At 39.9% G+C, this 27167-nt stretch overlaps 1 protein-coding gene across 2 annotated transcripts; it reads right to left on the bottom strand.

The window, feature by feature from the left end:
• Nucleotides 1-317: 317 nt before the first annotated feature.
• On the bottom strand, nucleotides 318-26865 carry zdhhc9 (zinc finger DHHC-type palmitoyltransferase 9). 2 transcript variants are annotated; one of them, XM_066649495.1, is made up of 10 exons: nucleotides 26653-26865; nucleotides 25978-26210; nucleotides 18379-18539; nucleotides 11848-12006; nucleotides 10067-10204; nucleotides 9174-9222; nucleotides 7709-7811; nucleotides 5557-5660; nucleotides 4713-4821; nucleotides 318-2853 (listed from the first exon to the last, which is right to left on the bottom strand). In XM_066649495.1, the coding sequence occupies exons 2-10, from the start codon at nucleotides 26142-26144 to the stop codon at nucleotides 2674-2676; spliced, it is 1170 nt and encodes a 389-aa protein (XP_066505592.1). In that variant the 5' UTR covers nucleotides 26145-26210; nucleotides 26653-26865; the 3' UTR covers nucleotides 318-2673. The 2 variants fall into 2 exon arrangements, with proteins under 2 accessions (XP_066505592.1, XP_066505591.1); XM_066649494.1 differs by having other exon boundaries at nucleotides 26639-26865.
• Nucleotides 26866-27167: the final 302 nt, after the last annotated feature.

Here is a 27167-nt window from a genome sequence, read left to right on the forward strand (position 1 = left end):
CGAAGCGGGAATCGAACCCACAACCTCCAAGTCCCTGGAGCTGTGTGACTGCGACACTAACCTGCTGCACCACCGTGCCGCCTGTCTGAATAAATCTCACATAAAATAGTACAGAGTCAGCATCCATTGCCTAGGAAAATTAATCATCCAAAATTGGCAACCAACTTGATTAATCCTCTTGTACTTCAGTGCTATTTGATGCTCACAGCCAAATACCAGCAGAGTGTAAAGCCTAAAAAAGTAGAAACCTTTACTACAACAAAGAGTTGAGAAACGCTGAATGACATACAATTTGGACAAGTGTGATAATAAGACATTGTATAATTTAATGAACATATACACACACACACACACACACCAATTCAGCATGTAAAAAGAAGTGGAAAAGTATGTATAAGGGGATCACAGTGTTAATACAAAAGAAAACGTGAACGTAATTTGACCTGTGATGCCTTATATCATATACATTACACACTGTAAACATATCTAGAGCAGACCTTCATTTGCTAATATTTCCAATACATTTAAACCTTTGCATTAGGACTAATTGTTAACTTACAACTCATGTGCTTGATCGTTTTCATCTGGCAGCCACAGAATCAGCATCTTTGAGCCTTTACACGTGGTTTCATACAGTCAGAAGGAAATAAAAAGATTGAGCTCGTTTTGCAGCATGTCAGTGAAGCGCAAGTGAAATATCACTGCTGTACGCTCATTTGTGCAGCTACTCTTGAAGCCTAATAATAAAACAGGCAAAACTGCGTTAGAATCTGCCCAGCGAAAGATGTAAATGCACATAATCCCGTGGTAGTTTTGTCCTGCTGTTGATTGTATAAGGCCTCTGATCAAACAGCACCAGAATGTGGCCTTCACATGATTTTTCTATTGACGTACAACATAAAACCAACTGGGGAAAAAAACGTATACAGCTCTTAAAATCATACAAGGAAACAAGCCATGAACATGCAGAAGTATCAATTAAACACAGCGTGTTTTCTCATTCATCTGTGGTAGTGTTCTCTATATGGATATTTATATAAGCATATAGTCCTTATTTCATCTTTCAATTCCCAATCATTTCACATCAAACACAAATACTGACTGCTTGCTCTCTTCAGCTTGGTCACAGCACTCAGGAAAACAAAGTGTAACCACATATACCCCCCGCCCTGCACCCAATTTACAACTCTAACACAAACATAATCAAATTAAATAAATCATTAAACAAAAAAATATAGTAAACTGTTGGTTTTACTTGGCAAAAAAAAGGAAGGTCATTGTAATCCTTCATTGTACACAAACAATCCTTCCACTACCACTTGGCTCAAGCACAGACAGACCCCTACTCTAGCACACACACAAAAAAAAAGACATGTCAAAAGCACAGATCATGGACAAGCATGGGTTAAATATGTTGCCCACAGGCCATCAATCATCTGACACCTCTCATACCTCTTGTAAACACTCTTTAGTTCCCTGGGCCCGGTTCTATTTCTCAGCATGGACATCAACGGATGTGTGTAAATGACGAGCAAAACCCTTCTACCCCTTGTCTTCAGCTCTGCTGTTCATCAGGGGTGCCCCTCACTTGCAGAGATTTTGGAAAAGAGAAATTAAGTGCCGAAAAAGAGAATCTGACTACGGACAAAACACGAGAAGAAGATGAAGATGACACTCACGCTAAGGTTCATCAGGTGAATGAAGCAAAATCAGCGGATTCTTGCCTAATGTCCACAACCTCGCAATGTTATTTTTACACTATGTACATTTACACCATGGCATCCTGTCGTTTTCTTTTTGCTTGTCAATGTATCACTGGTGTCCTCTTTATATTAAAAAAAATAAATAAAAAAACAAAGTCAACTTATACTCAACACAGACTATTTTGGCTAGTTCTATGAAATGAAGTTCTGAAGGGTTTCTCTGCGAATGGCCTTGTGGGAGATAGTGCAGCTTTTAGATAAGGCACTGTTACTAGTGTCTGATACTACTTACACACACTAACACAGAGACACATACACAGCTCACTGAACCAGAAGATCAGAGTGTGAGAAGCCTTCGTTTATACTGATCGGGAACATTTGGTACTGAACCTAAGCCTTGGTAACATTTGGGGGAGGAAAAAAAAACAAAAGTTTTCTAACATGTACATTACAGAAACGATATAATGTAGGAAGCAGGGTGCTGTGCAATCCCACAGACTGGGAAAGAGTCCGTTCGATGTCCAGATGTCCAGTCTGAGCATAGGCTGCTAGTTCATCCTTGATCCAATCCAGAAATTCCGTGCTGTCCCATCTTCAAAATATCCCCCATAGGTTTCTGTGTTGCATAGGACCTGTGGCACCAAGGACTAGAGAGTCTACAATTGCATGTTCTACAGGGTGTACGTTAGCTCAGGTGGAGCAGATGAATGGTAAAGGGCCATTCAGGATCAGATCAATAATGCCACTTGAAAGCATTGCATGTGGACTGTCAACGAAACACAAGTCACTTTGTTGACATTTTTACTTCTATGTCTGTATTTGCCATGCAGCTTTTCAGATAAAAAAGGACCTTCAACAGAGGTGTGGCTCAGCTGCCACTTTGAGAGGTCACTTGTCTAGAAAAGGGCATTTAAGTGGTCTCTTTCAATGTTCTTCAACAGGGAAGTGTTTTACAGTTTGCAGCAAATGCCTAATGCGCAGACTCCTTAACAACAATCGGGGCAGGGGATGCTTTAGGACTAGTGTCCCTAGGGCTGGATGGGTTTTCCTCCTTTGGGGTGCTGGCAGAGCTGTTCTGGGCTGCTGCAGCGATGCTAGGCTTGGCCTCGTCTGGAGTGTGCTCGTTGGGAATCAAGGGAGCTGTGGTTTTCTGCAAAAAAACAGAAGAAGCTCTCGTTAGAACAGCAGAAAGCCAGAGAGGTGGAGATAGCAGAAGATCTTTAATAACATAAAAAAATTGAACTGAGTGACTACAAATGTCTGCATAATTAAATTATTAAACTTGAAAACACAATCTTGAGTGGCTTGAGGTTAAATGTGTTCTTCTAGAGAAATGTAGGAGGTAGAACTGACAGTGTAGCAACTGCCACAGCAAAACTGCCCAGAACTCCTCTCCAACCTTTTCAGAGTTCACCTTCCGTCACAGCTTTGACTTCACAGCCCAAAGTTTCACTAATAAGAAGGGTATTTATTCTAAACCCTACCTTCCCATAGTTGAGATACCAGAGACACCTGTATGACTAACACTATGTTAGTCAAGCAAAACTATGCTTGCCTATTTGCACTTGTTATTATTATTATAAGTGTGAGGTGTATTGTTTTTTTGAAATTGTAATTACAACACAAGTTGTTGGTTTTTTTTCTTTCTCTCCTTATATCTTGTATACAAATACAGGGGTTAGACAATGAAAGTGAAACACCTGTCATTGTAGTGTGGGAGGTTTCATGGCTAAATTGGAGCAGCCTGGTGGACAATCTTCATTAACTGCACACTGCACCAGTAAGACCATGTGCATCCAATGGTTCAAACATTGTGTCCTGAAGGCGGTGCCGTGTATCAGGACGACAATGCACCAATACACACAGCAAGACTGGTGAAAGATTGGTTTGATGAACATGAAAGTGAAGTTGAACATCTCCCATGGCCTGCACAGTCACCAGATCTAAATATTATTGAGCCACTTTGGGGTGTTTTGGAGGAGCGAGTCAGGAAACGTTTTCCTCCACCAGCATCACGTAGAGACCTGGCCACTATCCTGCAAGAAGAATGGCTTCAAATCCCTCTGACCACTGTGCAGGACTTGTGTATGTCATTCCCAAGATGAACTGACGCTGTATCGGCCACAAAAAGAGGCCCTACACCGCACTAATAAATTACTGTGGTCTAAAACCAGGTGTTTCACTTTCATTCTCCAACCCCTGTACATTTGTATTTGCTTTTATTTTTATTGTTTACATATTGTTGGTTGAAAGCTAAAGTGGTTTGCAAATTAACGTTACATTTGTATATAAGGTTAATCTGGGTTCTCTTTTTCTGCATTATATCACCTCTAGCAGATAATTAGACTTAGTGCAATTTGTGTAATTTGAGCAAAGGGTGAAACTGTATTTGGTTATTTTTAACAAAACTATTTCTTTAAACATGATCACAGCATTTTACCATCACAAGGGTCATGTGAGCACCACTGCAGGGCTAACAGTGCTAATAATTTCTTGTGAGACTTGCCTGGAGCAATGTACTGACCCCAAAATGCCAACGTTTTATTCAAGACGTTGTGAAAAGGATCCTCAAACATACAAAAGGTCACCTGACTAAATATACGGGCTCATTCAGTTCCAAAGCCAGAGAACAGACACAGCAATGAAACACCCACACACACACCTTCCACAGCTGTTAGAAAGTTCCAGCATGTATCACACACATACACGTGACCACAGCAATCAATCACTCAGGCCTTGATACTCAACGTATTCCTCTGCAGAGCTAAATTAGGTATAAAATTCGAAAACCAAAACATTGAGTCTACCTGGATTTTCTTTCTGAAAGATAACAGCAGCTAAATGCAACTTAATAAATGTAAGAATCAATGTTCCTTCTAGCCTCTCTTTTCCACATGTCCCATCTCCTTCGCTCTTTCAGCAGACTGTAATTGATTTATGAAGTAAGCCTCTTCTGATATGCATAGTCAATATTTTATGCAATCTGGCAACCTTGAAGAACTGGCTTACAGTGTTCGGTGTAACTGGGTGGTTCTTGGTCACAGCAGGGTCAGGAGTGGGTGGGGAAGGGGTGGAGCCGGAAGATTCTTCTGGCATCAACCCTCTCCTGTCCAAAACACTAGAAAAAAGGAAAAAGAAAGAAAAACAGAAAGAATTTATACTTCTTACTTTCCATTTAATCATCATCATCATCATCTTTTCTGTTTAGTGTATTTTAGTAATGTGGTCACAACAGGGCAAACAAAGAAGCATAGGCATTTCTGCCCCTTGCAACTTTAACTCCTTCCAACAAGTTGCTTGGTCTAACTCCATGGCAAGGATGAAATCTGCATTGTTCCTCCTGAATACAAGGTTAAACTATTGGACGGATTCTCGTTCCCATCCCAGAGGGCATCTTATCCACAAAAGAGCTTTCTAACTACTTCAGTGCCAACCAAGGTAGTGAACTGTGATACCCCAAACACCTATAGCCACACCTCCTGCACAGGAGCCATGTCTCTTGGGTTTAGGAGTTCCTCAGAGTGCTCCGTCAAACTCCACACAATATCCTCACTTTCAAAAGTATATTCAGGTTGACTACTGATTTTTAATCTGAAATAATGATCATGATTCCTTATGGCTATATTCAAACATTTATGGGTGGGGCTAAACTGCAGCTATAGACATGGGGACGTGATGATTTTCATATTTTAACAGATATACATTGTAAAATGTCAATAGTAACATCTGGTTCTGTTTTTCTTTTTCCACGACAAGGCCCTTTAACAAATTGTATATATTTTTTCTGCTTATTTACAACATCATTTGACATTGTACAAATCATTTCAACAAAAGAATGCTGTATAACTCCTACCTGGGGTAAGTGGGGCCACAGAGCACTTCACAGCAGTTCTTGATGAGGTTCTTGTGACTGTATGGGTTTTGCATGCGGTTCTTCCCCGACCATGAGCCTTTTATCTGCACAGAACAGATACAGAAGCTTCAGAACTAAGACCTGGACCTGGCAGGACACCCACACCAGCAACTATAACCAGCTCCAAACTCAACGCATTCACTGTCTTCTCATATTCCTCCTGATGCTGCTGCTGCTTCAGGTTAAAACTGGCACTTCCAACAGAGGCTTGGGCAAAGGAACTCACTTCTGACTTATATCTTATTCAAAAGTGCAGTTTCAGTTTTAGTTGTTAACTCCCTCTGGGCCTGGCTTGACCTAGTAATAACAGAATGGGACTTAAAGAATGCACATCTCAAGGAGCAACACAAGCCTACTTGGGCTTTAGCAAGAAGTCTTTCATCTTTTCCTGGACGGAATTTAAGTATAAATCAAAAGCACTGGATAACAGGATGGAGCTTTAATGAATTCTATTTCTGCACAGCCATGGTTAAATAAGAAATGGGACTTAATATGAAACGACTGAAGACTCCATCTATCTGTCATTTTCTCTCGCAATAAAAATAGGAGTTGTTTTGAAGGTGCCCTTTGGCGTCCAAAATCCTCATTTATTTAAAACACGCTTTGTGTATGTGATGTGTACCACTGCCAGCAAGTATTGATATGTCTATTATTAGCAAGATCAGATTCACACAAACAAGACACTGACATGAGCTAATGTGTCAGCCAAGAACATTTTCCCCTTCTCTTCAATTCTCTCTCTTCTTCTCTCCCTCCCTCTCTGTGTCTGCACCGATGAGTAAAGGGCTGGCAGGAAGTGTTATAAATTAATCATTACAGTAAAGGGTGAATGTACCAAAGCCCCAAAACTAGGAACTGCGGTCAGATCAGCAATCCTCAAGTATTCTTCTGTCAAATTTCCAAGGTGATGGTTGTTTGTTTTTCTTTCTGACATTGGGTTATTTTTGTAGCTTACGTATTATAAAAGGCAAACTGGAACTCACATTACCTATTTCTCGGTTTTGATCCACTACCCTAACATGGCACGCTATGTCATATTATCAGCATCATCAGTGTCATACACCGAGCTACAAAAAGTCATTTCATTCCTGAAAGTCATAACCTCACATACACAGTGTTTCTTGTGAAATCAAGACTTTTAATATGGGATTTGTTTCTCCTTCATTGCAGCAAGAAGTCTAGAATATTCCTGGAATATTTTTGTGATGATCTGGGAATTCAGCCATGAGAGCATCCCAGTGGTATTGGATGAATCTCCATCCATCTAGAATAGAGTATACTGCTCTCCTGCCTAATTCCGGTGGACTTTATGCCACTGTAGCTCATCCATTTTGTTTCATGCTTTCTATAGACATTTTCTACAGCCATGTGTGCCCTAATGGACCTGAATTTTAAAGAATCCCTATAGTGAACATACACCAATCAGCCATACCATTATGACCACCTAATTTTTCTAAACTCGCTGTCTATTCTGTCATACAGGAATAGTTAAACACTTAAAGGTTATAGTCCATGTGTTGTCCTGTATGCCATGTGTTTGATACTAGTGGATCAGACAGAGCAGTGGCTGGAGTTTACCCACAGGACCCTACTGCCTGTATATTTTTGGTTGGTGTACTAACCTCACTCCAGCATTGGACATTGATGTGAGACTAACTCACTACCACTGAGTCTGGGGCAAACACAGTTTGCAGAACAACAGATGGACCACAGTCTAACTGCATTACGACCAGTGCATCTGTATGGTCAGTGGAGCTGAGAGAATGGACCATGTCTGTAGAAATAAGGAGGTGGTCCTAATGCTATGGCTGATCGCTGTACCTATGTGATGTTATCTAGCCTTATGAACACTACCCTTCAGTAAATTATCAACACACACACACAGCTAGACAAGTGCATGCACATGAATGTGTTTTACTGTAAATGTGTATTGATTTGGCACATTTTCCATACTCCTACAATGAAGGCTTAGACAGCACAGTTGCCAAGGTGATAGCTGAGTAGTTTAAACACTTCAAAAGAGTTTACCACAGTTCAGTGCATATATTTATCTCTCCACAAAGTGACAGAGTACAACAAAAGAAAGACTCACATCCTCGTTGGTGGTCTGGTTGAGGGAGATCAGGTAAGTGTGGAAGCCCGTTAACCCCACAACAGACCAGAGAGTGAAGAAGCAGACAAGGACCTCTATCACAGTAGAATAAATAGTTAAGGAAACAACACAGAGAACAGTCAGTTAATTCACTACATTTCCTGACTGCTTTGCATGAAAACCCAGTGCCTTCCACTAATGGTTAACAAAAAATTTACATTCACTGCCAACTGTGAATAATGCATGGTGATAGTATTGCCCTGTGACACACCTGATTTGAAAACAGGGTTATTTCATACTAAAATGTGTTTTGAACAGACAATGTTTCATATGCATCTTTATTAAAACTGAACATGGTTGGGTTGGCAAGTGAGGGGAAGAGTGAACTAATTTGACCGATTAATTGCCCAACTGAGATCCGAGTGAGCAGCCAGACGTCCGGACAGATTTATGTCTGAAATTTTGGTCACATGTCTTGCTATTTGAGCAGTCCTGCTAGCCCATTTCTCAACATTACAGTTACAGAATACACAGAGCAAGCTGCTCTGAACTGAGTATTTGTATCTAGACAAAACTCTGCCAATGGGCTTAGCTTCACCTGCAGTGTGTATTCTGAATTTCAGTTGGACCGATTACTTTGGTAGTGTGCCAGAATATAAATCACAGGCTTTGTCCATACTTTGAACAATTTAAATGTGAACAAACAAGATTTTCAAAATTGCACAGTGCACAAAACTGCTTTAGCCATCCACTATTCCTCTATCAAAGGTTGATTTCTAATACTCTATTAGGATGAGTATTTTTGAGTGGTAGACCACTCCTAACCTAGTACTGACCAGATTAATTTGTACCAGTGCAAACCTGCCACAACCAGTCACTGGTTTGAATTTGGTATTGTCCACCCTTCAAGAAATATTGTGTCAGCAGTCGTCTAGAAGTTAGGAACAATTATATAAAGACGATAAACTTATATAAAGGTCCTATAAATTAGGTGGACCTCAAAGTTACCAGTGAGTGTTGGTAAAAGATGATTCTAATAAAGTACATGGTAACTATATATTGGCCATACAGTTATAACTATAAAATCACAGGCCCGTGTCTGCGTTATTCCCTAAATAGACCTTGTCAGAGAGCTTTCCCTCTGTTTTGGGTTTGAATTAATTCTACAAATCTCACTGGTCAGCAAAGTGAAAACTGAGCTCTGATATTTTATGGGCTTAATATCTGAGATCTGTGTTGGCTGTGTAAATGGTTTAATGAGTCCAAAGTGCTGACGTTCCAGGACAATTATCTGCACAATATAATAATAAAGCACGCTGTGTGTGAGGTTATTAAAATATACAGAGCTGTGTGTCTTTGTTTTTTTTGTAATTTCATAATTTTCATGGCAGTTCTGAGGATTTATGCAGGGGTTTTGACAGGATTTTGATGAGAGGTGGTCTGCAAAATCCAAATTAAAGGATATGTTCCTGGGGTTTCCTTAAGAGTGTTCAAAAATCCAGAGTCCACTGAGCCTGTAGGATTAACATGACAAACAAACAGGGTTAATTACTACAAATAATCATATCTGCACACTATTACCATCCCTGTACATCTCTTTTACACTATTTAAATATTAAAAAGAAAGAACCACACACACCACACACACACTTACACTTACACTTCTATCCAACCCCAACCATACTCCCAGCCTGGGCTCATTAGGCGTGCATTTTTATATAACATTAAAAAATCATGATTTAAAATTAGGGATGACATTCAGCGTGCGTTACTCCATAATTTTCGATCACAGGCTCTGAACTAATTAACCAGACTTCGAGTCTATTCAGCAGACTACAGCACACTGTGGAATTCATATGCCTTCTCAACTGCTCTCTCCCTCTCTCTTTCTTTCACTCATCTTCCTCCCTCCCTCCCTCCATCCATCCATTCGTCTCCTGCTGTCTATGCATGGGAGCAGTCTGAAGCAAAGAAAGATGAAAGGCAAGGCATGTCAACCAGCCAATCACCGAGGCACATCAGTGGCCTTCAGAAGATCTGGAACATTCTCCTGCTTTAATAACCCGGAGAGAGCTTATTACTAGAGCATTCGGAGCACTGTTTAATGCCGCAAATGTGAAACACATGGATTCATGACACACCTCTGCACTGAAGGCATTTAGCTTGCAGCTAATGACCATAACCCTCATGTGTGCATATTCATTATTTATCTACATTCTGAAGACAAGGAAATTAAAATTTCATGACACTTTAAGGAGGGGCTCCATAGAGAGAGCAGCTGTCAAAGCCACAAACATTAAGGAAAAATTGTGTAGAAAATGTCAATTATATAAAAATATCTCAGAAGATAACACTCACGCAGTGCCACATGGACGATGTCAAAAGCAAAGATGTAGATGGTAAGGAGGGAGAGGGAGAGTGTGAACAGGTAGAAGTAGCGGTAGTTTCTCTTCCCCACACAATTTCCAACCCATGGGCAGTGATGATCAAAGCGATCTAAAAGAAATAAGGAGAACAAGAGACATGCAGGGGTTTGGAGGTGATATGGGGGAGAGAGAGAGAGAGAGAGAGACAGACAGACAGAGAGAGAAAGAGAGAGAACGAGAGACAGAGAGAGAGAGAGAGAGAGAGACAGACAGAGAGAGAGAGAACGAGAGAGAGAGAAAGACAGAGAGAGAAAGAGAGAGAACGAGAGAGAGAGAGAAAGACAGAGAGAGAAAGAGAGAGAACGAGAGAGAGAGAGAGACAGAGAGAGAGAGACAGAGAGAGAGAGACAAAGAGAGAGAGACAAAGAGAGAGAGACAGAGAGAGAGACAGAGAGAGAGACAGAGAGAGAGACAGAGAGAGAGACAGAGAGAGAGACAGACAGAAAGACAGAGAGAGAACGAGAGAGAAAGACAGAGAGAACGAGAGAGAGAGAGAAAGACAGAGAGAGAACGAGAGAGAGAGAGAGACAGAGACAGAGAGAGAGAGAGACAGAAAAAAACACATTAGTTTCAGATTTGCTATGTTTGCAATTTTAATGGAAGTGAATGCTTAAAAATTATCATCATGTTATTAGAACAAAATATAATAATTATTTTTGACTAATTATTTTGAAATATTAAAAGTGCAGCCCAGAACAAATGAAAATAGTAACCATCACTACACTGGTTGTAAAAATGCCTAGTTTCTTATAGTCATGGGTCTCTAAAGCAAAATTTTGTGGTGCATCAGCAAACAGAAAAAATATACTTTTGCACCATAATGTAAAATAAAGAAGAAAATAAATAAATTCTGAAATATTATACAAATATGTTGCCAAAACTATGTATATAAATCATTTTGTCCAAAAACATAACGTGCATTAACTATGTAATTCCACCAAGAGCTGCTGATTCACTGAGTGATTTCCAATCAGTTTATAAAAAGTGTCGGTTTCAATCACGTTTTATTTCAGTCACATTTCATCAAGCAAGAGTGACAGCCAAAACATTTCTCCTGAGATATAAATCTGCTGGTGTGAAGCCTTCAAAGCTCCCAGAAGCCAAAAAAATATTCCTATCATCTCTGCCATAGGAAATGCTGCACCCATAACGCTTCATAATTGAGCAGAAAGATGAACGACATAGAATAAATAACGCAATAAACACAATAATCACAAAACCTGCAGATCTGAGACAACTGTGCACTGCTTGAAATAAACAGCTTTATTGCCTTTTGGCCTGTATTATCTACCGAAGACCTAGGCCCTGGGCATCAACTATGGGGTGCAGGAGGCAGGAGGAGAAAGGGGAAAAAAAACTTGGCAAGCTATGATCTGTGTGCTTGTGTGTGTGAGAGAGTATACCAGACGCAGAGTAGCAGGTGCAAGCAGCCTAGACAGACAACCCTGTGTTCACAATGACGGTGCAGAGAGAAGGAAAACTGAGCCTTCACTGTGCTCTGAAATCTCCACACATAACTCATATATTTCAGTGTCTATGTGCATGCATATATACATCACTCACAAACAACCTAGCAAGGGCACTTTAATATTCAGCTTCAGGAATATTAGCAATACACACTTGGCTGGACAGTGACTTGTATGGAGCTCTAGAAAGAGTTGTACTGCACAGGAGTATCCAGAGTGTGCAGATAAATAGCAGCAGTTCACTCACCCACACAGTTGTCACAGATGCTGCAGTGTGAGGCACGAGGTGGTCTGAAGATCTTGCAGGTGTAGCAGTACTTAAGTTTGACGATCTGGTTGTTAATCTGGACGTTCCTGATGCGTGGAGGAGGTCGCTGACCTGCCTGGATGTTCCCATTGGCCGCTTCTGTCAAACGATGAATAAATTACAATTAATTATTTATACTGCTACTAGACTACTAGAAGAAATTGTATATATTAAGTATACAAATAAGTTTAAAGCCTTTGGAATCGGAATTCAACAGACTTTTTCACACTTTCTTTGTCGTGTTATGGTAACTGTGTTGTAGTATTAAAATATCAATTGTCATTTCATTTAAAAAAGTATTAATACGCTAGGTTTACCAATGAACATTGAACTCACCATTTTTAAATAATCTAAACCAAAACTCTCACACACACACACACACTGCTTCACGTCAGTATCTACGGTACACCCCATGTGTGTGGGTTTCCTACAGGTGCTCCAGTTTCCTCTCGCCATCCAAGAATACACACTGGTATGTGGATTAACTGTTCAATTAAGTGCATAGGTGTGAGTTTGTTAGTGAATGTGTGGTGCCCTGTGATAGACTGAAGCCCCATCCAAGGTGTGTTCCTGCCTTGCGTCCAGTTAATCCAGATAGGCTCCAGTCCCACTTTGCCCCTGAACAGGACGAAGGTGTTGATGGTATGATGGGTATTGGCCATAGAAGTGTTTAGTATCTAAATTGTTATTGGAAAAGACAATGGGGTATCGTGGCTCATAACACTCAAACTCACTCTCATAACATGCTGTATTTATTCAGAGAGAAGATGAATGGACACAAACACCCAGCAAACCATGCACACGTACATGCACACACGCCCAAGAGCCAAGAACCCTGAAAATGTCAGATCAGGCACTGCTTTTTAAATGCAGGTTAAATCTGTCAATGTAAAATGCCTTGTTTTGACACTTGGTGTATGTGGTGATCAAAACATTGCATTAGAAACAAAAGGCTTTTCTTTCATTCGTGATTGTAGAATTGAACCTCATCCCCTGATTGTCTTATTTGGTCTAGTTCCCAAAAAATGCTTTTTCAGCTGTATATTCTGATGCTTTGGCATTTTGCACCCTTCTAGCAAGACGTCTTATTTTAATTCAGTCGAAAAGTTTCACATCACCTTCATTTGAGCACTGGCTTAAAGATGTTATTCTTGTATCTTGTATTTGGACCCCTTTTGTGCCTTCTTTTTTTTTTAGAGACTCAGAATCCTGATCTTCTAAATTCACCACAATAACTGTAATAGTCTTTTTCTTTAATAAAATTGTATTCTTTATATGTTTTGAGAAATTGGTATATTTAGGTTGGTTTAGGGTCATACCAGTTGACGGGGTGGGTGAGAGTGGGTGAATGTGGACAAGGGTGAGAGAGTGGGGGGGTAATTGTAGTGGGTGGGCCAGGGTGGCTTTTTTTTGGGTGTAGCTAGGGAGACATTACTAAGAAAGTTGAACTGAATGTTGGTCATCTTGTTTTGATTATGTCAATCTTTGTATCTTGCCTACCCAATTTAAAAGATACTAAAAGCTAAACAAAAAAAAAAAATTTCTTAAAACATTTCTTATAGTGGCCCTTATTAAGCAAATTTGTGTATGTTTAAATCTTACCATGAAATTACCATTTTCATTTTTGGCATATGTGTACAACTAACTTAATTCCATCTAGAACAAGCACATGAAATTGGAGTGTAATTGGTTAACAGTGCCTCATCCATGTTACATTTAAATATATATTACACCGTGCTTTTATTTTATATGACTGAAACTGTCCAAAAAAAATAAAAACACATTCAGAGCAGGAAAATAAAGCACAATCAAATATTGTTTAAATATATTATTTTAAACTAATTAAAATGATTTTATTTTAAACTAAATTTATACTACCTCATAATATTAGTAATAATAATAATAATAATAATAATATTAATAAAGACAACATCCTTCCATCTTAAATAAATCTAAGAAGTTGTGTTTTATATATATACACACACATTCATTCATTATCTGTAACCGCTTTTCCAATTCAGGGTCGCGGTGGGTCCAGAGCCTACCTGGAATCATTGGGCAGAAGGCAGGAATACACCCTGGAGGGGGCGCCAGTCCTTCACAGGGCAACACACACACACCCACCCCCCTACGGACACTTTTTGAGTCGCCAATCCACCTACCAACGTGTGTTTTTGGACTGTGGGAGGAAACTGGAGCACCCGGAGGAAACCCACGCGGACACAGGGAGAACACACCAACTCCTCACAGACAGTCACAACACGGAGCGGGAATCGAACCTACAACCTCCAGGTCCCTGGAGCTGTGTGACTGCGACACTACCTGCTGCGCCACCGTGCCGCCCCTATATATATATATATATACACACACACACACATACACACACACACCTCTTATTCATCACCAGTTCCAACCAGATATCTACACACCCAGCCATGAACCTAATCAGTAAGAGCAAACACATGCTTCCTCTTTGAATAGAAGTGGTAGCAGGCTTCACATATCTAAGTGCCCTACTGGACAACACAGTGCACTAGAGGTAGTCCAGATCTGCTACATTAGCCAACAGATGTCCATGCTTTTTAGCACTAGATTGAGGAACAAGGGAAGCCATCCTCCCCACCCAGAGAGTGAGATAACTGTTCTCGTTTAGAAGTCCAAGCCTCAGACAGTGATTAGCACAGATCGAAACATTTCCTCCCTGATGGAAAAAAAGAATCTGCAAATTTCTCAATAACAGATTGCAAATTAATGATGTAATCAATTAAACCAGTGTCTGATCATTTTCCCAGACACATTAGCTACACTTGATTTTGATTGGTCTTTTACTGCTCTGACATTAGACACAGCAGAAAGGTTAGTGTTCCATACACAGTTCCCTGCAAAGTGCTCCCTCTGTTTTTCTGCCTTGTCCTCCCTTGTATTTTTCGAGAAAACACTAGCATCCTATTTGTATTCACTCAGATGCCAGGCTTTAATGAGCTGAGGGGACAGAGGAGCACAGCTGCCCTGTTCATCGACTAGTCTGTGCTAGTTAGCAGCCCATCTATTCCTGCAAAAGTTGCAATCACTCTGCCTCTCATACACACACAAACACATTAAACTGGACTACATCAAGCTCTGAAAATGGAAAAATTTACACAGAGTAATAAATTGTCATGCTCAGCCGAAGGAATCTAACAAAGATCATCTCAAGGAGACACGGTGCTGCTGGGGATATGAATAGTTTGTAGTAGGGTATGAGAGAAAAATAGGGTTATTGGATCAGTTCCACAAGAAAAACATGACCCGCTCTTCCAAAGGACATTATAAAAGACAAAATTCGTTCTTTTACACACAGTTTAATGTTGGCCTTCATCCTAAATGTAACATACAACTCAACAAATGTGGTCTAAACATAGTACTAGCTCATACAACCTTACTTCTGAAATTAAGCGTATACAAAACAACGTCCCCTCTTTTCTATACTAACAGCCTCTAACCTCCCTGGGAGGCGTTACACTGAATATTGTTATAACAATTTGATGGCATTCAGCCTCAAGAGCATTAATGAGGTCAGATACCGATGATGTATGATTAGTTCTAGATAGTGCTAGACGATAAAACCATTTAGATATGTTTCGTGATTCATTTTTGCTCAATAACAATAAGTTTGGGTACTAGAGCTCAATAAACCTTTATTTCTAGTCCTGATTCACACAACCAGCTGCATGCTATCAGGCACATATACTTAGGCTATTACAGTAAATGTAAAAGGATGTACTTTGTCACAGTGACAAAATGTTAATATTGTGATAAATATCGAGATTCATCCATATAGAAAAACTTAGTGATAACATTTTTAGTCATACCACCCAGCATATGTTCTAGATCACAAACTTCACTCAAACTCATCTGAAATATACTTGAGAACACAGTTCCACTGCTCCACATCCCAATGGATTTCAGTGTAGCTAATGGATACAGGTTGTGAGAGAACAACAGAATGGGTGCACCTTAAATTACACAAATTCACTCATTAGAATGAAGGTCTACTTATTTGTCAGTGACGCGCTGTGTTACTTTAAATATTCCTGCTCCCACTCTTCCTGAAGGTGCTGAGTGGAGACAAGAGAATGGAGGGAGAGGTTGAGGAAGGAAGGATGGAGAAAGGGAAGATACAGGAGAAGCAGTGCCAGCAGCAGTCCAAGGAACAATAACAGGGAGGAGGTGGTGGAGAAGTGGAAGTGTGGAGACGGTGGGTTGAATGCAAATAACTATCTCTGCAGGACATACCAACATAACAATGCATTTATTTAAAGAGTGTGTTTTTCTATTAATACACGAAATGCTCTCAGGCACATGTCATACAATGAAATGTTTACTAATTATTGTTTTCTAATTATTTAAAGGGACTTACTCCATTTGAACAACAGGATATTTTGCAACTTATGATGCCCCGTTGCTTGCTAAGCAAGGGAAATTCAGGCGTTAGCACACTCACATGATTTACATTCTACAGAGATTTTGCAGGGCTACCTCTACCCCTGTTCCAGAAAAGTTGGGGTTATGGAATGCAATAAAAACAAAATTGTCTTGAAAGTTTATTTAACGGAAAAATTATCTAATATCTTCACTATTTTATATTGAATGTGTATCTACAACAACAGAGGCCTGTTTTTACACTGTGTTACATTACCCTCCCGGTCAGAATGATCCATTTAAGCTTTGGCACAGAGAACTCATCATCCATGTTTTTCCCAACACAAGCTGAAATATGGAACCATCTGAGCATAGCACAGGTTTGTCTTTCGAACCGTCTGAGAGGAGCTTGGGCCCAGTGAACTACATTACAGAATGGCTTTTGATCCAAGGCTTTCTCCTGGAGTATTTGTTTCAGGGCATTTCTTGATGCAGCAACTTAGTGTTGAGCCACAACACTAAGTTACTATTTGTGAAGTACTCCCGAGTCAATGTGACTATATTTATCAGAGTAGCATCATGGTTTCTCATGCAAGGCTGTCTGAGGGCTCAAAGGTCATGCTGATTCAACAGTGAGTTATGGCCTTGCTAAACTAACTGACATTTTTCCTGATTACCTGAATCATTTCACAATATTATCTTGTACATTGTAAATGGCACAACATTTATTCGCACCTTGCACTGAGATGTTTTCTTTCTGAGTTGTTTGACAATTCTTTCAGTCTGACTCAAATTTGCAAGCCACAAACCACCTCTGCTTGCAAAGATTTTGGTGGGTGCCCCTTTTTATACTCAATCATGGTACCCTCACCATAATGCCAGTTTACAGAATATCACATCTTTTCCTCAAACTAGGTTTGTAAATCAAAACCAAAAAATCCAATACAACATGAAATATCTAGAACAGAATCACAGAGAAAAAAATGAATTGCGCTTTAAGTACATTAAAGTCCCAGGCACAAGTGCAATGCCATAAATAATAAGTCTTAATCCAAACCATAGAAATTATAAGAGCTCATAATAAGAGCTCAACCTTGTTTCTTTCATAATCTACTCACATCCAACTCTGACATGTATGATAGTTACAAAAAACCCTCAAAACTTAACAATTCTTACAACTACTACAATATACGCAACAAGGACACAGATTCATTGATGTAAAGCACTGAATAGTGCCCCTTGTATAGCTTCAAGTATGCTTTGCAACTGAAAACACACAAATACCATAATAATAATAATAATAATAATAATAATAATAATAATACAGTTTATTTGTAACGCACTTTACATTTGAAACATCCCATGCTCCAAGCGACAGTTATTCAGTTAGCCTGCAATAATGCTATGCTACACACACTGCTGATTTTGAGGAAGAGGCTGATGAGCTCAGAGCACACGGGTGAATGCACCCAACTGCCTGTAAACACAGTGGAACTACATGATGAATAAATCAGAACAGAGGGCCTTCAACACCCTGCTTACGCCACAAAGCTTCTGCACTATTTACACCACCACATTCACATCACTGCCTTTACCACACCCTCCATGACATTGCTGAAATTTCACTCACACACAGACATTTATACTAAATATACGGGGCAAAAAAAAGAGATCTTAATATTTCTGTAGTGTCTCATAGACAACTGTGAAGACAAAGGAGGCTTCACCCTGAGAAAAAGACTCCAGGTATATTACATGCGTCTCCCCTTGAGTTTTAGAGGGTGTTTCAGTAGTTTCACACCATTTTCAGATTTACAGAGATAACCATCTTAATGTTTATCTCCATCTAGCCTATACAAAAGACAGATCTCAGCTATTTCTCATCAACTCTAAGAGTGCTGTTGGTTTTGATGTTGTAATCATTTCTTATCTGGAAAATGTTTTCCAGTCTCCATTTTGTTTGATACTGTTTCTCCTGAGGAATTTTAGGAAAGTCACCACAGAGTCTCCTGGGACATCAAAGAGCAAAATTTGAGAAGTGCATTGTTTTCTCTGGGCACACACACTTACCAATCTCCATTTCAATGAAGTTGGCCTCTTCGGGCAGGGCACGAGGCAGAACACCCGGGTCACTGAAGCTGGTCCTCAGTAGCATAGCCATCACAAAGACAAAGAGCACCACGGCAAACACCGGAATGGCTGCAGACAGATGGACGGCCAAGTATGGACACCTGCAGGGGTCAAAACACAAAGCCGATGTTAAAAGCTTGTGCTATCAGTTCATAAATTTAAGATGCTTGGGCATTAAGGTCAAAGCGGAAGTCACAGACGCCCACCCAATGCACTAAAACACACAAAATGATGCCTTCCAGGCTCAACATCGCAGAGAAGTAAACAGAGGAAATATTTGGTGCATTTCTCATGAGGATATGGTAATCAAATCTGGCCATGTTTGCCCTCACATATCCAGTTTCACTATTCAAAAACGATAATATTACAAAAACATTGGACAACACTGGACCAGCATTCTATTAAGGAAAGTGTGACCTGTATTCAGATACTATTCTCATTTCCTGAGGTACTGTATTTCATACTAGACATACACTCACAGTAAACATTAGGACTGACAGCAGTCTATATGTGTATGCTACTGATAGAACGGGTGCCAGTATTGGGGATTAACTTTAGATATGAACTTGGAGAGTAATAAATAATAAAGGTTAAACCAATTATTTCTCTGTGAACTGTGGGGGGAAAAAACAAGCACAGTTACTTCAGCTAAGCATAGGGATGCATATTTTATAAATGTTTCTGCAGAAATAGATTACATGCAGTAAACACATAATAGTGATAAAGTCTTAAATCTTCTGTTCTTCCAGATTACAATGAATTCAACATTAAACATATAGTTTAAAATCAGTTTTGATACATTAGTTCAACGACCAACTCTGGTCATTTAATTTTAAACAATTATGAATCCAAAATATATGAACATGAAAAACAAACGTCAATCATTAACATAACTGATAAGGTGTGAACTGTGACAAAATGTAAGACTGTCTCACCAGTACCTATGAATACAGGATAAACTGATAAAAGGTGGCATTTTAACCATTCATTAGTTTATTGCTGCTGCTCTATAGCCATACCAGAGAGTGCCTCAGAGCCTGGGATAATGTTTACAAAAGAAAACATTCATTCTCCCCAAGGCCTGACCATTTACAGAGGAATCCAAGCAGGTCTCATAAATTTGCAGGCAGCTCGGGTGCATTAAAGCACTACCCAGTGCTCTGGCCACAGACTTGCTGCAGATTGGCCAGGCCTTCGGGCCACTGCATTGAGCTATTAATAGAGAAGGCTCTTCTTCTCTCCTCCTTCTCGGAAGCTCTCGTGCGCCAAACATATGGATAATACATCACTGTGGCAGGTTCTGAGCTAGGCCTCAGAGGGACTATTTCTTACATTTGTTGTCATAAATATATCAGCAATACAACATGGGCTTGAATACAGTCGGATTGACCGGAGATGTAGCTGTAGAAGCACAGCCCTCTTTTCTATTTCCTGACAAACAGGTAAGGCAGAGTAAGGTATCCTGGATCCAACAGTGTAAACCAGCTAGGTGAGTCAGCACAAAGAAGCCAGAACAACAGCAACACAAAGATGCTTGACCAGTGAGACAGGTATGTTCAGTTTGATGTGTGAATAAACAGGGCCAAAAAAAAAAATCCTGACCAATCCAGTCAATAAAATGTTCCATTGCCTGAAGCCTGAGTGGAACACAGCAGTGGTGTAAATAGGAAAAACTCAATATGCATGTGAGTGTGTGTGTGTGCGCGTGTATCGCCCTTGTGTTGATGACTACTATATATCACAGGCCAGTACCATCAATGCTTCCCGGACCAATCTCGCTGCAGCAGAAATGCTCCCTCTGCCACAGCAATCAAAACTACAAATCTATTAAATCACAGATTCAGTTTAAGCTTTAAGCTTATGATGTTATGAAGATACAGTCAAGGTTATAGCATCCCAAGCTGCATTTAACTTAAATGTGCCACAACTATTTGATTAAACATATTCCTATATTAAATGTTATATTTTCAAAGAATGCTCCATTCCATTAATTGCAAACTTGCTTAAGAATTATGCAAGATTTTTTCTCTTTCTGACAGTCTCTCTTTCTGACCTCTTTTATAAAATAGAGGGAAAGTCAAATTTGTTGAGTGGGTAGTTCTTAATTACAAAAACCACTGCAACTTATCCCAAATGTACTGGGGATGTTCCACTGTTTCACTGCCCAATGTTGGCGGGCTTTATAGCCCACTAGCCAATGCCTTGGTGGGTTTAGACACATGTGCAGCTGCTGTGGAGCATGCCATTTTGTTTTATGCTTTTCTACAGAAATTATACCAGCCGTGTGAGCATAACTGAACATGTGAATCCACTAATAATAAAGGTGAAATGCCAACATTAGGACAAGGTGTATTGAGAGCCCTACATATAACGCTACCCTACATTCACTGCCTCTTACTGTAATGAGAGCCTTATTCTCCCTGAACAGCATCCAGACCAGTGACTAAACATAAATCTCCTTTTGCCTTTCCCAGGCACAGATATAATTTAAGCACCCCAAAAAAAGAAAAAAAAAATCCAAATGCTTTCATTTTCCAGCCAGAGTAAATTGGAAAATGGCTGGTTTTTAGAACAACAACTGAAATTACACAACAGAAGTGTTTTATACTGTTTGTGTTATTTAGAATTCCGATTACTGAACTTAAACACTTATCACAGTTCACCTCACTACAGTCATTCCACTCCTTCTGATGCTAGTGCAAATGGTGGCCTTTTATTAACCAACTGTTTTTCACTTTATGGGGGCAATGAGTCGTTGAGGGTGTGTGTTTGTGAGTGAGCAAGAAACAGAGGGACAGCAATAGGGAGAGAGATGGAGAGAGTAATAAGGGTTGGATAAGAGCCGATCAATACTACTGCATTGGTCAGGCCGGTCTCTGGGTGGAGTAGGACAGATGGATGGGGGTGGGGTACTATGCCTTCATTACTAATGGCGTTTTTAAAAGAGCTTTTGTCATTATGCCAGGGAGAGGCTAGTGAGAGGGACCGCAGCCAGAAAAATGGGAAGGGCTAAGACTGGAATATGTATAGGTGTCCCGCCTAGAACACTAAAAAACTGGTGATTATAATCCTATAAAATTTAGCTCATAACAGCATTACTTTAACCATTTCTATGAGAATCAGCCTTTCAGTTCATGGATAAACATTAAATCTATGATAATAATAGCAATACATTCTATTCTGCTAATTTCTGAAGGTGTCACTATGAGACTATAAGCAAATGCTGTTCTCATTAAAATGATCATTAATCTTATAATGTTATAAGACCTGTTAATTTTCTGAAGGCCATAGTAATTGGAGAGCACATTTGGCTGCATCTACCCTGATAACGTGAAGATGAAAAATCCAGATCAGCTTTTCAATTCCAGTCAGTTTTTCAGCATTAAAACAATGCATACTAAAATATCAAAAATGACCAAAGGCAGAATTACAGTACAATATCTAATTGTAAACTAATAAATTATATATTTACAAACTGGCTTTTCTCTCTGCTTTAAATAGTCAACCACATAATTAACCACAAAATTATCACTCACATGTAAGTAAAATATGATCATTTTTGCAAACCAAAATATGTTTGTGTTCTGTGTAATTAAACTGTGCCATCTAAGAGCAAAAGGACATTTGCATAAGCAAACTGAACTGTAATTTTGCATCAAGGTCTGACGCCTTGGTATTTGGCTTCTACTTTGGAGTACAGTGGGTGTTTCAGAGTTACAAAAGCCTAAAATTCACTACATGGCACAGGTCTTAGCCTTGGCATTCAGTCTGTGTACTGTCATTAGCAAGGGGATGAAATCAGGCTGAAATGCTTTGATGTTGTCTTTGCACTGAGAATTTCATATCCAGTTTGGTTAATTCTTAATAAAGGAGTTTAGCTATTTAAGAACGGAGTGATTCACAGAGCAAATTCATTACGTACTGCTGAAAAAACCACATCAGAGCCAAGCAGCAGAATGTTCGTCCCCTCATAAAAGCAAAGTCCACCAAGGCCTCAGCTGTGTTGAAACAACAATCAGACACAAGAGCCCTTGGAAAACCTGCTCCTCAGAGAGCCGTCTGCCATGTTAGACCAAATCATAGCAGCTTATAAGGCCGCCATCTTGCTGGAGGTTCTGTAAGTTGGGACCCAGAAATCCTTCATGCTAGCAGCTAAAATCCCTAGCAGATTCTAAGGCAACTGGTAAATAACTACCACTAATACAAAGACTGAATGTTTTAAATGATTTGTCCTAAAAGTTTCAAGGGCAGATAATCAGCTGAAAGAGGCTCAGGAAAGTATGTCATCACTCAAGCATGTCATTAACAAGTACATTTAAATTTACAACACTTTGGAAACACTCTATTTTAGAGCAACTTTCAGTTTTAATCATGTTATAGAGGCAGTCAAATGCAGTGTTTTGAGTCTTGTCTAGGGACACATTGATATGGTGTTTCTAACGAAGCTGGAAATTACAGCATAGTCTGTTGAATTGATCATCCAAGACCAGGACATATATGTTTATAGGCCTAAAAGTAAGTGATTAAAATCCATGTGAGGTTCATAACAGATCAGAATTCTGTTCAAATACTGCCACTCAATAGCTTATTAGAATTCAGAATCTATCGTTCATCGATAGAAATGTAAATTATACTTAATAATAACACTCTTGAATTTCAAAGAGAGAGAGGCAAAGGGTGGGAAGTGCCTTTCTGTAAAAAAAAAAAAAAATCAATTCAGACCATTTGCCCGAAAACACATTACTGCTGGGTGGAGAAGGAAGTATTTAGCCTACTGATAAATGAGTTACAGGGAAGTGCAGCCTGAAAATAGATCCGTCTTTGAAATGATCGGGAGAAGACCCATTATTAAGGGATAATATTTCACGTCAAAAAGACCAAAAAACATCACTGACACACCCTACTCACTGCGATGACACTAAAAATATGGAAACAAAAGACAAAGCTACAGCTATGAGACCAATCTTGCCTAATGGCAGGAGCCCTGGTTTCACAGATCATTACAGAGGGAGAGAGACAGAGAGAGAGAGAGAGAGAGATGCATGCCTCTGGGCTCTTATTTCTGAGATACTGTCAAAATCTTCTGGCCCAGGTCACAGTAAGGTCAGTACTATGCCTTCCCTCTGCTCCCTTTCACAATCAGTTCCATGTACTTAAGACAGTTAGGGCACGGCGTCTGACCGACATCCAAGCCTCTGATCCGAATTTGCCAGAGCAAAAAAACCATACACAATGACAAATGCTGGGTAATGGCACACTTAGTGTTATTCAGATGAATGCTGTCTGGACCGCAGGACAAAATTTGTAAGAAAAACCTCAGAACCGGACAGGCTGATGTGTTTGTATTTGCGATCAGAGTGAGGAAAAAAAAGGGAGGGCAAGCAAGAGAGAGAGCATTACTCCCCCATCTATCCCAAAGGGCTATGTTGCAATGGAACATCGCAAGCAGGTAACCCAGTCTGAGAGGAAACAAACCAGCCATCCTCAGGAACAGAGACACAGAAGTAGATAAAGCCTGTCAGCCAAGGAATTGGTAAATGGTTGGACTAGTGTAGTGTATATCACAGCTGTGGACAAAACTCCAAACACTGCCTTTGTCTACATCTGTAACATGATAAAAAAATTTTAAGATGATTTGGAGGACAGCATCTGCCATAGATGTAAATCAAAATAAACGTAGGATACATCTAGTATTTCCACTTCATTTAAATGGATTAAAATCAAGTCATTTCCCCAACAGGTAAATACAGAGCAGTTTGGAAAAACTATATAGTGATAAAGGTTTAAACCCATTAAGATTACAACCAAGGGCAACTGATTAAAAGAATTTCTTTTGTTTGTCTCCTTTTCCTGTTAGAGATTTCGTTCCCAAGAATAAATGCTTTTCCTTATTGACTTCTTGGTAGGTCTCCCTCTCTCTTAGTTCTGCTGATGGGCAATGATGTCCACCCAGTTGTTCTTGGATTTCGTCCAGCCTGCTCACAAGGACACTGTCTCTCTGTTCCACATGCTCCCGCTCTGTCAACTCAAAGCCACAGTGCTTATAAAAGGGGCTGGACAACAGTGAGAATAAAAGGATAATAGTGGTGAAGTCCATTTAAAAGCCCTCCAGCACAATTTAACACTTGGTCTCTGGCATATTCATGTCTCAATCTAGATGGTCAACGGGTTTAGAAACCCAAACAGTCAACAGTCATTATAGCTGACTACTGCTTAAAATACAAGAGAGACTGTGAAATGTCCAGTTAATCTATTAGCTCTTCACGGGTCTTTATGGGTTCCAAAACACAGGTTTTTATGTCTGTTTAACACAGGCATTTGTATTATTTTGTAAAGGAAAGCCCATACGACCTGAATTGTGCCATAATAGGTTCTTTTGAGTTACAATACTGCACAGTGGCTTAATTTCAAACTCTCCCCATGAGGTATAATTAACAGCAACTTCGATATTGTGGATGCATGTAATAAACAACCCTCTGGCCATTAGCAGATATTTGCTGAGCCATTTCCAACCTGGGGCATGACTGTAAGCTGCATCAGCCTCATCACTGGCTGGGGGCATGCAACCATTTCCTGTGTGGAACAGTCCCAGTGGAAGCCAAAAGACGCTAGCAAGGCGGATAACGCATGTCTCAGTATTATTTTAGCTTATTGTGAGGCCCAGATATTCCCAGTTCAACTGCAAGGCCCTGAGGTATAATGAAATCTTAGCAGGTTTTTTCCCCCCATATGCATCTCTCTCCAGTGAAAGCTACCATGGCACACAGCTTTAGAAAACAGAATATTAGCAGCCGTAACACACATTCAATGGTCCAAGCATTTGTTGACACCTGCTGATCTCTCAAAGAGGGAATCTGACTTCTTATTAATGCAGTAACAGCGTCTATACTTCTAATAATGTTTGCGATTAGATGTGGGATGTGATGGCATTCGGCCAAGAGAGCCTGACTGAGGATAGGTACTGATGTTAGATGATTAGTTCAAGATCACAAACTCTGCTTCCAACTCCTCCCAAACATACTAGAAGGAGCTCATTCGTTTCACACAACATCAATAACTCACCACCCCATGCTAGGGGTTTTGTACCCCTCTAGCTGACTCCTGGCTATGAGCATGGTGACCTAAAATCACAATGATAAGAGATAACGATTATTTATAGACACTTCATAATCAGAATCAGTTATTTCATCTACATTTACGTGTTCATTTTTGGATGAACAGCTTGTGTATTTTACAAAGAACAGCATGAAACCTTGCTCAATGCCAAGCGCGGGCAAGACGAGGATAAGCCGTTCAGCACTGAGATGTGGGCCAAATGAGCTCTAGTTTCTGGGGTTATGAAGCTCCATCCAAAATCTGCGGTTGGGCAGAGAGCGAAGCCATCGTTATATCCTCACAGCATGTTCACACACCTCGTGTAAAGCCTTCCTTGAAGTGTAGAGACTGACACAGCAGCAAAGCACGGACAAACTACCTGTAAACAGCGTTGGGTGGGTGTTTAGTATTGTATATAATGCATATGATTAAACTTATACTTACTCGAACGCGAAGAAGAGAGAGCAGGTCCCAATAATGAGAAACAAGGTCAAGTAAAACACCCCTTTCTGCCTGGCCATCATTACTCTTCCATCGCAGCAGAAAGTGTTCTTCCCTGGTAATTTCTCCCATTTTCGAGTCACCTTTTTGGAAATCATTACCGCCGACATTATGAGGCTAGTGAGAGGTTTATGCTAATATTTTTACGATAATGCCAGTGTGGGGTGTTGAAAATCCTGAGGTAAAAAAAAAAAAAAAACGACATATAATGAGTAAAAAATATTCAAAATAATCACTGAAATAGCTAAAAGAAGCGAGAGCGGATAAACGATGGAAAAAGATGCTTCTCGACTCAAGAAAACCTCGTAAATTCTTGGCCGGTTCACATATTTTCGTACTGGTTATTAACCATTGCGTTAGCAGCCAATGCTAGCATCTATTTCAATTCTTATCCTATGGCGTTAATGATAAGGAAAACAACAGCCAAAATAATCTCACGTCGATTTTTTTTCAGTCAAACCGCTCTTTTTGCGTTTTTCCAGCCCATATCACTTTTCAAGATGCAAAAATCCGATACATAGAAGTGAGACAGACTACTAAAAAGAAGATATTGGTCGAGGTTTAGTTTGTCGCTGAAGCACAGCTGGATAAACAGAGATTGGACCTTGACCGACTGACATTCGTGCTGTTTTTAAACGTGAGCTGTTTCATTCCTATTATTTCCTTTCCTCTTCTGCATTTAACACGACCTCAGAGCCCAGTGAGAAAACACTCAGTCCCGTTTTGAAGTCTAGAAACAGCCATTTTTTATGTATAGAAATTGCTTGCAGAAATCTTCTAGGCGTTGATTCTTTCTTTTTTCTCCGCAGAGCTCAAACCTGGATTGTGAATGTGAATGGAGCAGAGAAACACGCCTAGAGAGCGAGGGCTCATCTTAAAGGGCCAGCACGTGTACAGTAGCCATATCCAGCAACAAAGAAAACACAACACAATAGGCATGTCCATCTTATTTTCTATTTTAATTGAATATATTGACCAAAACTGTGGACACCCCTTCCAAATAGGTGAATTCAAATACTTTGATGTGCACAGGTGTTCAGTTGCACCAGCAGCATGTATACTAGGCTGGAACACCTGCATATTAGATTAATGTGACTGTGCTCCGTGCCAAGTGTTGACTAGAAGAGTATAAA

The sequence above is a fragment of the Hoplias malabaricus genome, chromosome 17 (assembly GCF_029633855.1).
Source record: "Hoplias malabaricus isolate fHopMal1 chromosome 17, fHopMal1.hap1, whole genome shotgun sequence".
Taxonomy (NCBI): Eukaryota; Metazoa; Chordata; class Actinopteri; order Characiformes; family Erythrinidae; genus Hoplias; species Hoplias malabaricus.